Below are 14,430 nucleotides of genomic sequence, written 5' to 3' on the forward strand. Positions count from 1 at the left end.
AGGCGCAATTCGTTTCCGCTTCTGCCCGCTCCTTTGTTCGCCTTTCCTCCCCTATTCCTCCTCAGTAGATTCCTGTCGCCGTTGAATAGGATTGTTTAACTATGAACGGGGGATAATTGTTCGACCTTTTAGGATCCATTCGTGCCTTGGATTGCAGACGCCTGTTCGTACGCCGTCATGAATTTAGTCACCCACTCCTGCGCACACCGAGCGACCATGCCCGTAGACGTGACGCTGAAGCGAAGCCGAAAAAGCGCTGCCGGTCGAAATGTTCGAATACTGCAGGGCCATAGCCTCCTTTACAAAGGAGGCTATCGCTGAGCACAGTAATATTCGGAAGTGTTCTTTAGCCCGCTTTCCTTAGTTCCTTGAGAGGAGCCAGGTACTAACAGTGCGAGTCTTAAAATAAGTAGAGATATATGTTTCATGATCCAGATCGATAGGGTCAGCGGTAGCCGCTGGAGTCCAGGACTAGGGACCCTATCCACACATCCCCCTTCGTTATATCTCAATAATGTTTTTCGCAGTCAGACAAATGTCGCAGCATCTTACACTGGGGCGGTCCCTCGCTGCTGTCACGTGTCTCTACGTCAATTCAACGCAAGCGCGAGGTGGGCGGCGGCGACGGAGTAAGAGTGTCGTCTGCTCGCTACGCACTGCAACGCATCGTGACGCGGCGCTCAAGCTCCGATTTCCTGTAGCAACGACTGTAAATAAGGAAAAAAAGAACATTAAACCGTTTCATTTCAGTGCGACTGCTCGCTGTGTTCCTAACTCTCCAGCAGTCCTCTACGCGCTACGCTTTTAGCTTAAATTTTAACTTTTAATTTAAATTCTATTATCATAAATATTGCAGCTAAAAAGATATTCGCATCCGCTCCAGAAAAAAAAAAATCTTTTTTTCTTCGAGGGAAAGTGGCAAGAAAACATTGCTTCAAGACAAGGTTAGCATTCAGAACGCCTAACTGCACTTACTGTTTATGCAGTTAGGAGCTTTGCGTTACGTCATCTACTGATTGGCTGACAGCACAAGGGTCGGCTACCAGAGGAAAATATTTATCATCATGTAGGCGCGCTGAACTTTAACTCGAGACAATTCACTAACACAAGACAAGACTGGTACGGGCGCGAAAATTTTGTAGTCGTATCATAAAATACGACATAAAATTACAAAATTCGCAAGCTAATCGAGCGCGTATCTCTAGGATCGAGTTGTAGCTAGCTGTAGCTAGCTGTATAGCATGTGGAGAAATATGGGAGAGGCCTTCGCCCTGCAGTGGGTATAGTCAGACTGATGATGATGATGATGATGATGATGATGATGTAGCCTGGAATGACATCCCGGAAGACTTCGTTACAAACCCGTTCCGACTGCACGAGAACAGTGACAAGGTCAGCGATGACGAACGGCTAGTGAGCGGGAGCAAGGTAGGTCGTTTGCTTGTTCTTCCTGTTGTCGCTCTTAATAACTTTTTTTTCGGCCGATTTACATTCGAGGATAGTCTTTTTTTTTTTTTTTTTCGGGGGGAGGGGAGGAGGGAGGAGTGCTTAAACTTTGGCCGAGGCTAGAGACATTCAACTTTTGGGGTCGGCTTAGAATCGCCGTCGGCCTAGATTCCTTTTTCAATCCCTCTCAGTCAGTTTGTGCTAAAAGCCCAAAATTTCAACAAAATAACGTTCTGAAAAAAAGATGCAACGAAACAACTTTTTTTTTTTTTTTTTGAAGTTTTGGTTTTGGTTTCGGTTTTCATTCTCCGTGTAGAAAATGCTGCAAACGCCGCCGCCGACGACTGAAAACGACCACCACGCCACCGCCGATCGAACCGGCGCGGCGGGAGAAAGAGGCTTCTTCCATCACGACCTATTCCTCCATGCTGCACTCTTTCCGCCTTCCGTTCATTCCTCCATGCATTCATTCCTGCTCACGTTTCACCCTTGTTTTCACCGTTTTCATATGCTTGCACGTTTGCACATGTTGAACACTTTCGTGAGACGCTCCGATGTTGCTTCGGCAGGTGCTTTCGTTTCCTCTGAAGTGTTTTAAATCGGTGCTTACTTGGACGAGACCTGCTTGCACTAAAATGGAGCAAGGCAATGGCATAAAGGCGCTTTGCAGCGACGGACTTGTTTGGATAGACATGGAGGTAATCGCACAAATGCGGTACATCAGAGCGCCGAACGGGTGTCGTGCTATCCCGAAACTTGAACTCTAATACAGAGCGTACTAGTAAGCTGGGATAATTGGGTGAATAATGGTATTACCATTGATCTCGTCTTTCAACGTGGTACTAGCATACTTTCAACTGCATGCAGAAATGATCTTGATCCGAAAACGCGCTAAAGTGATTTGTATATGCTTAGACGCGAGTTCGTCGAGTCCCAGTCGAACTGCGGCAAGATCACTTATCACTGGCTACGGCATTCCGCATTTCTTAGGACGCGGAATGCAAAAGTGTCCATAGAATTGTAAGTGGGAGAACTGCAACTGAGTTCATGTTATCCGAGTCAGGTCTGTTCAGAGTGAAGTTATCTGAGATATCAAATGATTTATTTGCGTCAATTTTGTAATTTTACCTTCAAGAATGGCAATGCAGCATTGTCTTCTCTCATGTTTTGATGCCTGCGTGTACATGTTATGTTGTACTGTTGACTACACAATCGCCTTTTTTAAACGACGAAGCACTGTTCGGAAACCGCAGGCTATGGACAATGCTGAAATAAACGTGCACCCATATTACAAAGAACCGATAACCTCACTTTTTTTTTTTTTGTTTGCTTCATTGTGTCCTTGACGTGAGTAGTAAATATCTGGGGCAGTAAACAAAATTGTGTTTCATGTTATTTATTAGACATTATTGACATTGCAGTGTCACTGTAGACTGCATAAAATTGGAATACATAGAATACTACATGAGGTGTTAATTGTCTCTATTGTTGGAAGCACTCCTGTGCCAAGATGTATAGCCAACTAGCCACCTTAAAAGCACTGCTATTATGCATTCATTCAATGCTGCCTATCATTCTCTTTTCTGTGTAGCTGACTGGCCTGGACACTGGAACTGACCGCATCATGGAAGTGGCCTGTGTTGTGACTGACAAAGATCTCAACCCTATCTCGGGGGTTAGTGTTTTCTGCTTAGAAGACCGTTTCAAAAGCTAATTTTGTTGGTTTGGCTGCACTATGTCATTTTCTCAAGACTGTCATTAGCTCTGGTCAGGCGAGACAGTTATTTCCTGTTAATGCATTGGATTACTTAATAGAAGTTTTTTGATTTAGCAAAAGGAGCGAATTTGTGTACATTCTTTTCCCACCCCCCTCATTTGACACCTTTTAACAGAGGGCCTTTAGTATTAAAAACAATAAATACAGCAATGTTAATTGTGATCATTGCCCCATGCACAGATCACGGGTTCATTAAATTAGCTTTGCTTCATTGTATAGACAACCCACTTGTGCATACTTCAAATAGTTTCAGATCTGAAGGTTGTTTATTTTTAACTATCGTAAAACTCTTAATGCTATCAGAAATGAACCTATATATGGTTGCATATTTAACTGAATGTATTGTAAGCACAGTTGCAATGCAGGAATTGCCTTTGCCAGGTCAGAAAAGAAAACATCAACTTAGCTTAAAAACTGTAGCAATGTAAGTGCACACCGCAAAGTGTCTGTCAGTAGAACCATTTGCTCATTTACACTGAAATTTTGCGCACAAGTGGCGTACCATCTCCTATAATTTTAAACAGCAAGTTTGGATGGCGTGCTTACCTGCTTGACCAGAAATAAGTGTCGCCAGCACTGTCGGTGACCAAAAACAAGCAGCATTTGCAAAGCTGATGCTGGCAGTTCCATCTGTTGCTTATCTGCAGAATAATTGTTTTACCTTGAAGCTGCAATGATTAGTGGAGGAGCGAGCCAACACTGCTGGGTTGCTGGCTTGAAGATGATTTCTCGACTGCTTTGACATATTGAGCGCAGTAAACACTGTCAGTGTGTTTTGCTCTCCCAGTTCAATATGTTTGCTTCGTGGCTACCGACATAAAATGAGGTAATCATTTCACGTGTACACGCTAGATGGCACCACTGCCATCAGGCATGCGAAATCTGCTTGTTTTGGGTCACTAATATTGCATACCACAGGGATTTCTAATTAGTGATTTCAGTAATTCAGTAATTTCTAACCAGGCAGTTACAATGTGTAAATTAATATTGAAACGGCCATATGCCATCTGTGTACCAAATTTCAGTGCGAATGAGTGAGAGGTTTAACGAAGAAAAACATTTTGCAGTTTGCACTTAGCTTTCAAACTGTTAGTATAAACTGGACTTTTGTTTCATCCTTTTTGCTGAGTGCTTATGGAACCCGGTCACTCGTTTACTTGTTTTCGCTGCTTGCAGGGGCTGAACTTGATATTGCACCAGCCAGACGATGTGCTTGATAGGATGGGTGAGTGGTGCAAAGAGCACCACGGAAAGGTTGGTGCCCTCTTCCTCAAGTGTGCATACTACCAGCGGCAGACAGTTGCTGTGCTGCTCTCTATTTCTCATGAATTACTGTTCATTAGACACACACACACACGCGCGTGTGCGCTCTCATTCACAAGAGGCTATAACACAGAGAAAGTTACAATGCTGAAATGTGTGGTCACATGTCTGCTTGCTTCTCTTTGCTTGATTTGCACTATGGTTCACACTCGCAGTGACCTGGTAGTCTGAGCATCACTTAAATACATACACTTAAGCACACAGAAAATAAGCAGACACACATTGATTTTGCAAGAATTCCCAGGAGCGAGAGTTCCCACATTCATTTTGGCTGTCCGTTACAATCGTTCACCTGAGTTTGAAGCCAAACACACAACCTGTCTGTCTGTGCTTCCATATATGAGAGATGCCTGCCATTCTGCTCATCAAAGGTATAGGTGGGCCCCCACACAAGCAAACAAAAACAAATGAAAAGGTGCTTATCTACATGCTGTGCAAAGCAGTAGTGAGAGCAGCAGTTGGCCACCAAGCACTCCTTGTTCACTATCATCACTAGTTCAGAGCAGTTAATCTGTTAAGTAGGCTTCTTAACTACCTGTAGGACAGTGATGCAAAACATGGATAAGCACCACTAAAATATATCTTCTGGCTACCGTGATGCTCTATTGCTGCCATCACCATGCAGACTACATGATTCCTCTCCATTTCTCTCAGCTCAGCACAGTGACTCGATGATAACCTGTCAGACTAGTTCTCAGAAACAAACTCCCACTTGCATTTTTGTTTACCAGCTATCTAATTTCATTTAGATTACTTATTTAGTGACAATAGAAATTGCTTAACATGCACAGCTTCCAGAAGTGCCATTTTCATCTCAGTTACTGATAAATACCGTATCTATTTGAGTCTAAGCTGGTAACTTATTTAGAAAATGGCACACAAAACTCTTAGGTTGGCTTAGATTTGGGGCTTTAAAAATGTAATTCATAAATACACGGCGAAAATATGTTGGAGCTGGAAAAATGGCACGTAGGTGATGCCCCTGCAAAACTGCATCAGAAAACAGTGCTGCAGTCATTGGTACTCCTAATCGTAGCCTATAGAAGTACTTGACAGGGTTGTGGATCTTCGCCCTACCACATGACCTGACAGCCTTTATGCTAGATATGGACAGTGCTTGAAAATTCATGAGGCTTTGAGCTTTACACTTTAGCTCTAACCGCGATTTCGTAACAGTTCGCACTAATTATTTCCCATGACGCACCTAGCACTAAATGTCTCGCACCTGTGCCTCCCTCCTCATCCTTCATTGTTGCCATGGGCACTTGATTGATAAAATCAACAAGGCTTTTTAGAATTGGCTGCAAAAGTTTCGTATGACTGGCTCCCTAAAGTGCCAGCACCAACAGACCGCATAAAGCTCATGCTGCAAGGATTGTTGGCATAGATGGAAGGAAAGTTATAGTTTTTTTCCCAGGCCTTATCAGGCATTGGCTTAGAATCGAACTAGGCCTAGATTCGAGTAAACACCGCAAACTGTTCACGCTGAGAAAAATGCTAACATAGACTCTAAGTGACCTTTGATCAAATAGGATTATCACATTAAATTACCAGAAAAATGAATTCATTCACCAAAATTAAAAAATGCTGGAGCACATTACATACTCCTATATTGTTACGTTGTTGTGTTTTGAACCTTTTTTCTGTCAGTCTGTTTGTACGCAATGCACTCTATGTTATCCAGGTGTGCTTGTCAATAAAAGAGGAAGAAGTAGCAGAAGTCTCAGAAGAATATGCTAGGCTTGATGCAATACATGGGTTTCTATGGGAGCTCCTGAAGGATGACATTTGCCAACTCATGCTGAGCAGTTGAACGCCATAGGCATCGAAACGCTGTTGTGGATCATGATGGGAGGTAGTAACGAGGAGAGGAAAGGTGCATACTACACTAGTCTAGCGGTGCATTAGACTTGACTGCAAATATTTGGAATCATTTGTCCATCCATTACTATAACTGTGCAGCCACGCTGTTAATCTATGATTAATCGTATGAGCACTTCATATGACTGCCCTTTACCCACAAAGAATTGACACTTCAATGATTTGCATGATTATTGTTAAACCTTTCTAAAATGTTTTCCGGCCTCCTGTCCCTGTCTGTGTGCAGTCGGGGCTGACACAGGCATGTCGTGAAAGCCGCCTGACCCTAAAGGAGGCAGAGGACCAGCTCTGCAGCCACGTGGGGGGCCTTGTGGTGCCCGGTCAGTGCCCACTGGCTGGAAGCACCGTCCACATGGACCGACGCTTCCTACGGAGAGACATGCCGCGGCTGGATGCACTGTTGCACTACCGCATCGTGGATGTCAGCACCGTCAAAGAGCTTGCCAGGTACTCGTTTTTGTTGCGTCACCAAACAGAGAGAAGAAAAAGCTGCCTAACTTTTTGTCTTCCTTGTGCGAGACTTATAGTTTATTTTTATTTCTTGTCAGTGAGCTGAGCGTCAGCATATAGTGTCAAGCTTTTTGATCAGTTCATGCACCAGGCGAAAAGGAGAAAACCAAGTTGTTTCTAAATATCATATCAGCCATGGTCTTATTAAATGTGTACCAAAGAGAGTTTTCAGCTCATCTTTTTATGGTGGGAACTTGATCTACACTCCCAAAGTGTACATATAAACTTAGGATTATTGTCCAGAGTGGCTAATTTGAGTATTAAAATCATATCAAACGTGCCGGCTCCTGCCTTTTCTTTTTTTCTTCAGTTCACTGTAGAGAGTAGAGTCAGCCAATGCGTAGAGTGCCTTGAAGGCAATCGCGAGGCAGCTCACCACTCTCCTGTTAGTGGACCAATACGCAAAGCAGTCTTGTGGACATAGCCCACTTGCTTCGGACTTGTTGTTTCGATGATGCATTCCCTGAGCAAAGTGTATGGGCTTAGTTTTTATTGCCTTTGGCTCGATTTATGAGCATGTTCTCAGTAGCTAAAACTTATTAATGGAACCCAGAAAATAAAATAGATGCAAAAATAAGAACAAAAACAAAGTTTTCCAGAATGCTCTTTAGTGCACATACATATAAGGTGCTTTGCAAGCCTGTTCATTTGTGATTGATATGCGGTAGGTTTGTGGTGTTAGTCAGTGTGTTATCAAAGACAGTTGGGCTAGTTAGTGTGCTTTTGTAAATGACTGCGACATTGCCGTTAACAGAGTTGCGACTGGACAACAGTCACAGCTCTTATGACCGGCGGCCATTTGGTAGCACATTGCCGCAAATGCAAATTAAAAAAAGAAGGCCGCAAAGAAGAAGAAAAATGTGTTCCACTTTTTTACCACGCGAGAGTGCTGAAGTGGTTCCACAGGCAGGTTGATAGGGAAATATTTCAGGCTTTTTGCATTGATAAGGTGAGGGACAAGTGCGTGAGCACCCCGTCAATAGCCCTCACGAAAAAAAGAGATTAACTATTTGTCAAAGGCACGTGCATCAATATGGTTTACATTTTTCTATTTTTTTAATGTAGCTTGCTTCTTTGATAAAGAAATGTGTTTGTGAGTGTGTGGGTGGCAAAAAGAGTCTCCTGAGCATGCGCTGATGTCAAGTGTAAATTTCCTTTACATATGGAATAAACTTCAGTTGAAGTCTAGCGTGCTGTCCTATTGGTACCTTATTGTCACTATCCCTTGTCTTTTTCCACGCTAGTTGCAATGTCGTAGTCTATGTGTTAGTCAAAAATTTTGGCAGGCAGTTTGAATTTGTTGTGATGCCCATCTTTTGTTGCAGGCGGTGGTTCAGAGAAGAGTACTACCAAGCCCTCAGACTGAAGACGGCATCACACAGGTAAATAGGTACTTTGGTAGTTTAGTATGGATGGGTCATTGTAACATTCACATGCCACAGTTTCACACCATTTGCATGCGGCCTGGGCAGTGGCACAAAGCCACCATTCTGGAGAAAATGTGACAGGGTTCCTTGTGCCTTTTTGCATTTCGTGTGTGCGGGCAGTCATGTCTACTGCCCATAAAACTAGACTATGGGACTTATAGCTGAAGATGGCATGTACCAAGAGAGAAAGAAACATAGCAGAAATGTTGTCATTTGCACCTGGAACCTTTAGGCATGGAACCTTTTGCTTTATATCTATGTATGGTTTTCTGTTCAGAAAGAGCTTTTTTTTTTTTTTCTTTTTTCTTTTTTTGCCATTTCATCTTTACCTCTTATACTGCAGAGCGATGCCTGACATCATGGAGAGCATAGAGGAGCTCAAATTCTACCGGAAGACTATATTCCTAAGAAGGGATTCCAGCACTGCTGCAAAAATCGAATCAAGTTCTTCAGTTTAAAACTGACAAGAGTGACAAATGTATTTGTGCCAGTGACTGTATATAACAGTAATATATGTAGTGAAATGTTTTACTAAGCTTTTGTGCTGATATTTTTAACATAAATTGCAGTCCATGTAGCCACAAGTGTGGCACTATTTTTCTTACTCTCTGAAATGAATATATGAGCGCATCATGATTTGTGTATTTGTTGGGGCTGTTGCCATTCCATATAAGCTGATATCAAATAGTTAAGCCCAGAGAGAGGCTTCTGTGTGTTTAACTCTTTCCCTGCCGCACCCATTGCGCTTTGTTAGTCCTCTAACGATGACTTCGCGCGCTGATTTTGAACCCTTCTGCATTGCTCACAGACACGCTATACTATCTAGTGTGTAGTCTGAAAACTGTATTTTAGATTTTGATGCTGTTTACATTTTTCCCCCGAAGCGGCTATTTTTGATCGCGCTCCGAACTCGCGGCAGCGTCTCAGTCGCATGCGAGAAAGGCGGCATTCGCGTCGACAACGCGCGCTTCGAAACGTTGCAAATCTGACGACTACACACTATCTACGATTGGGTTTATCAATGACTCAAGCAAAAACAACTCTAAAGATGCTGCCAGTTATCGTCAGAATTCAGTTCCGACCCCACTGGCGACGGAAACCAGCCCGGAACATCGGCGGCCGCACTCCGGCCCGCTAACAACGACTGTGCACGCAAATTTTGAACCTTTCCATGTCGCTCACGAAGATGCTACGCCATCTAGCGTTCAGTTGGATACCTGAAGCTTGTAATTTATTGCTGTTTAATTTTTTCCCGCGAGGTGGCTATTTTTGAAAGCGCTCCGAGCACGCGGCAGCGTCGGAGTCTCATGCGAGAATGGCGGCATCCACATCGATGACGCGCGCTTTGAAACGTCGTAAATTTGACGATTCCGCACTGACTACGACCGATTTTATTGATGACCCTAGCAGCAGTGACTCTGAAAATGCTGCCTTATTGTCAGAATTCAGTTCCGACCCCGATGACGATGGAAACCAGCTCGGAACATCGACGGGCGCACTTTTTTGGCCTGTTTGCATGCGTCTGGGACCACTCTGGATGTTTTTTTTTTGTGTTGTTCGTGGCACTCATCTCATTCCCAAGGTGTCAACATCATTTGGGCACCATATCTTGCCTCCCATAAAACGGTGGCATCCTGCCCAAGAAGGGAACCGGGCAGCCGTTTCGGCATGCACTGGCCAATATAATGCTCTGCATTTTGTATATCTCGAAAAATTACTTACATTTTTGTTGTTTCATTTACATGTGCATTTCCTCAAGTTTTGTTCAATATTTTTTTAAAATATGGTTTTTGAGAAATTATATTGTGTGTTAAAACCCACAACTTCATATTCAAAGTGGTATGCCTACAAAGCAAATCTATTTAACTTTCTTTTCATGTATTGTATAAAATTTTAGACATGATAGTTTTTACAGAAAAAAAGATCTACTGAAACCTACAAAAAACGGTCATTTTGCCCACGGTAGGGAAAGAGTTAAGGGGTTGGACTTCCTTGCTTAAGCAAAAAAAATAACCGATAAAGTTCATCAAATTCAATGTTTAAGTTTAGTTTGAACAGATAAATGTCGATGTTCTTAGCAAGCAGGCCACAACTAGTACAACCAGCTGGCTAGCGAGTTAGGAGCAGCACTCAGTGAAAGGAGAAAATTAGTACAGAAGTCAGAGGCATGGGGAAACCCTGGTACCAATGGGTTCATTAGCTCACGCATTTCGATGCACTGTGCCACTATTTTGAATACCTCTGCTGACTAAGAAGCTTGATCTTTTTGCCAGACATCATCTGCCAGCATAGCACTGCTCACTTAATCATATGTTTTTGGCAATTACTTGCCTAAAAAAAGTTAGTTGTGGTTTAGCTCTGGTTAACCCTAGTGGAATTGTGAAAGCAACGGCGGAAGCTTCTTTTGCCGGCTACATTATTCCTCTATCACGCCCTGTCAGTGTAGGGTGCAATTCATAAACGAGCACCTAAGAGCTACTTTCTCATAGAGGCACAAATTAAGGTTTTAGTGACTGAGCGAGCAGTAAAATGCGATGAAACCAGGCTCCTCTGTGGGAGCCGGCAGAAGGAAGACATTAACATTGTTACATCATATTCATTTTGTTTGCTAACATTGAAGTAACAGTTAGAGATGGGAACTAGCTGGCATTAATTGATGGGTTTCATAAAGCCCTACCAAAGTTGTAAGCATTTTGTTGCTGTGAAGTTTTGTAACTTCTATCGGAGCTTTTCTATGATAACCATTCCTGTAATAGGAAATAAAACAATGACCGGAAAAACTGTAGTTTAGTATAAAATACTTGGCACAGGTGACTAAAGTTTTTTATTTTTTATTTTCCTCTTTTTCGATGACACAGTTTAAGTACAGTGACATACTTTGCCTTGTTCATTAACTTCATAAAAAAAAATATCTAACATACATTGGTGAACACTGATTGTAGTGTGTAGTATATATGCTTATTTTTCTGGCTTTTCAGCTGCATATCATGGACAACATTTTCAGTGTTTTTTGTGGTTAATGAGGCACCTTGAGTCTAGCCCTAGTTAGTGAAGATGAACTGGGACGCATTGTGGTTAATCTCTCAAGTTGCGAGCATTTGCAAGAACACCACCTTCATCTTTATAAGCTTGCTCATTAGGGAGTTGTTTCTTGTAGCTCATCTTCCGTTGCTTTCTTATGCTTCTGACCATCAGCTGCAGGAATAAGTGCAAGTGTGGCATCCCAGTAATCATTAGTCGAAGGCTCCATCTCTGGCATTCTGCTTTGTGGGCCTGAAAGTTAAAGAAAGTTATCATTGCTCAGTGTATGACACCACGTGTCATAAGCTATCATCACCATCTTCTTCCTCACTGGTGCATGCATTACAGGACAAAGACTTCTCCCATTTATTCTCAGTTTTCTTTCCATTTGCTTTGTTACGCTAAGAGGTAATGAGGGCAAGTACTAACTATGTACGCCTTGTCCATGCCCATTATCTCAACCCACTTTGCTGTCCCTGTCTTTTAACACTACACATGTAATTTTCCTTTCCATATCTTGCTGTGTTGTTCTCAGGAGCTGATGCATGGCTCAGTGGTTATTGAGGATTGTCCTGAACGTTACAAAACAGGAGCACTGCAATACTTCACTCTACAGTATGAATCGTTGATAGATATTTTCTATAATGAATGTGAGCTGGTCCTCAGTTTGATTTGTCATATTGAGTGCTGCAGCAACTTTTTGCACTTTGCAAGCAAAGTGATCTTTTTCTTTTTTTGTCATACTGTCCTTCCTGCTGATGTCCGTATTCCCAATAACATTAAAAAGAAGAGTGCGGCTGCTAGCACTTAAATCCTCGATCTTTTGCGGATCACAGGAAACTAGGGGCCTTGCATATGCCAGAGTGAACTCTATAGTTGTGCCCTCTTTAGACAGCATTGTGAGCAGTCATGCAGGTCGTCTATATGCTCAGGTTTAATAGCGTTCAAAGATGGAAATAATTCTGAAGAGTATGTTATGTCTGTTTTAAATGTACAACGAATTTATTCTACCGGCCTATTCTCAAATTCTGACAGGAATTTTGGGAAAAAGGAAACATTCATTAAGCGAGTAAATATGGTACTCGGGAAATTATACTTATTATGTAGTGGATCATCATCAAGGATTAATGTCCGTAAAAAAAAACAACAACTTAGTTTTCTGTAGTACTGGAGACTCCGCTTGTGTTTCTTCTTGTTATAACCAGCTTTTGCAAATTCATGACACATGCTAGCACTAGAGGATTTAGCTTTTCCAGCTTTAGCAAGAACTCACATGATGGAAATATTCTTTTATTGCAGTAAACCTGCTTCTTGCTCTTACAAAGTGGTAGTTTTTGATAAAATTGCACCAAGCCTGCACCAAAACCTTTACAGCGACAGGGTTTTGGTGCAGGTTTGGTTACAGCAACAGCCCTGTCGGGGTGATGCAGTGGTTACAGTGCTCGACTATGTGCCCAAGGACGCGGGATCGAGTCCCGGCCTTGGCGGCCGCTTTTTGATGGAGGCAAAAAGCAACGTGCCCGTGTGCTGTGCTATGTCAGTGCACGTTAAAGAACCCCAGGTGGTCAAAATTTCCAGAGTCCTCCACTACGGCATCTCTCATAGCCTGAGTGGCTTTGGGACGTTAAACCCCACAAACTAAACCAACCTTACAGCAACAAGGCTCCCTGGTGCATGCGAAATGTCTGAGGCTACCGTCTAATGTGCAGAGACATACTAGTGGCCCCTTCTCCCACTTAGTGATGATGAAAGTGACCTACTGAGTCCTTACACTCTCTTATTTCGCTTCCTAACATTTTACAATTTAGTACTAGCATGTGGGGTGCACAAGTTTTGCAAATCTGCATGAAAAAGGAACATGCAATTAAGGAACCGACTTTAAGAGGCTCAAGTAGTGCAATATATTCCTGTTCTGCTAGATTCATTGGGCTCTTGCAGAGCACCGTCTCGCAAGGTATCTGTAAGACCATGAGAAAGATCTGTGATGTGCGCTGGGGAATAGCTTGATTCCACAGACCTCATTTGAGGTCACTTTAACAGTGCTGTTGATATCAAGCTTTCAGTTTGTACGTGCAGTAACGTCACATTAATTTGAACTTTCAGAGTAGACTGCTGGTTCGTAATAGTAGGAGTTGTAACCAAACTGACCCACTTACAAAGATGGAGTGGCATTTTCCGTGCACTGACATAGGGTTACCAAATTACACACACATGATATCTTGAGCTTTTGTCAATGCGAGGCATAGTTTGTAACAGTTTGTATTGTAGTTTTAGTGTAAGAAAGTCCGAACTGTAGCGAGAGGTGCGGCCATGTTGTACTGCGAGAAACCTGTGCTAAAACATGAAATGATGACATGGTCGCGCTCCTGCTGCAATGTGGTTACATTCTTCTCGGAGTGATCAATGTAACTAGTACACTGTGCATCGATGTTAGTGCTCCACTATCGAGTCCGTTCAATCAAAGTGCGTTGAGCGCTAATGTTGCTACAAGGGAGCACTTTAAGAAAGCAAACCAAGCTAGAGAGATATTGATGAATACAGCTAAAATGAGTGCCTGTCAACATTCTCTGCAACATGTACACAGCAACAAAAAATTGCTGTAATAGTACACAGATATGTCCAAGGCTGCTGTCTATAACCATTCAGCTCTTCGTGCAGCACGTAATTTTTATTATAAACCATAGCACAAGTTAGATGAAACACACTCTGTATTCGCGTCTTTACCTTTCTCATTACTGAGCTCTTACTAAAAAAATTTGAGGAATCTGCAAGCTGATCCAAATTGAATTTTTACTTGCTGCAAATCCTGCTCCAAAATGCCGTGGCCATTTCAACCCCTGAGAATTTTATCCCTGATACAGCTAGAGAAGGTAACTGTGTTGGGGCTGCATACCGACGGCATTAACAACATTACGTTTATAGCATGTTGTAAGATAATGATCAAGGGTGGACCTAGCTGGAATATAACCTTCATGGTCATAACGTACAGGTTGGTCTGCACCCACAGAAGCAGTTGATATATTGTGCTTTCTGGTCCTGTAGATG

General features: G+C 42.6%; 1 protein-coding gene across 1 annotated transcript; it reads left to right on the top strand.

Annotated features, from left to right (window-relative positions):
• The first annotated feature begins 1,846 nt into the window (after positions 1-1,846).
• Positions 1,847-12,535, top strand: LOC146185944 (putative oligoribonuclease). The gene is made up of 6 exons (XM_084606865.1): positions 1,847-2,144; positions 3,038-3,121; positions 4,400-4,477; positions 6,654-6,874; positions 8,263-8,319; positions 8,708-12,535. The coding sequence occupies exons 1-6, from the start codon at positions 2,001-2,003 to the stop codon at positions 8,820-8,822; spliced, it is 699 nt and encodes a 232-aa protein (XP_084462991.1). The 5' UTR covers positions 1,847-2,000; the 3' UTR covers positions 8,823-12,535.
• Positions 12,536-14,430: the final 1,895 nt, after the last annotated feature.

Source organism: Amblyomma maculatum, chromosome 6 (genome assembly GCF_055883805.1).
Source record: "Amblyomma maculatum isolate TAMU_Amacu chromosome 6, ASM5588380v1, whole genome shotgun sequence".
Taxonomy (NCBI): domain Eukaryota; kingdom Metazoa; phylum Arthropoda; class Arachnida; order Ixodida; family Ixodidae; genus Amblyomma; species Amblyomma maculatum.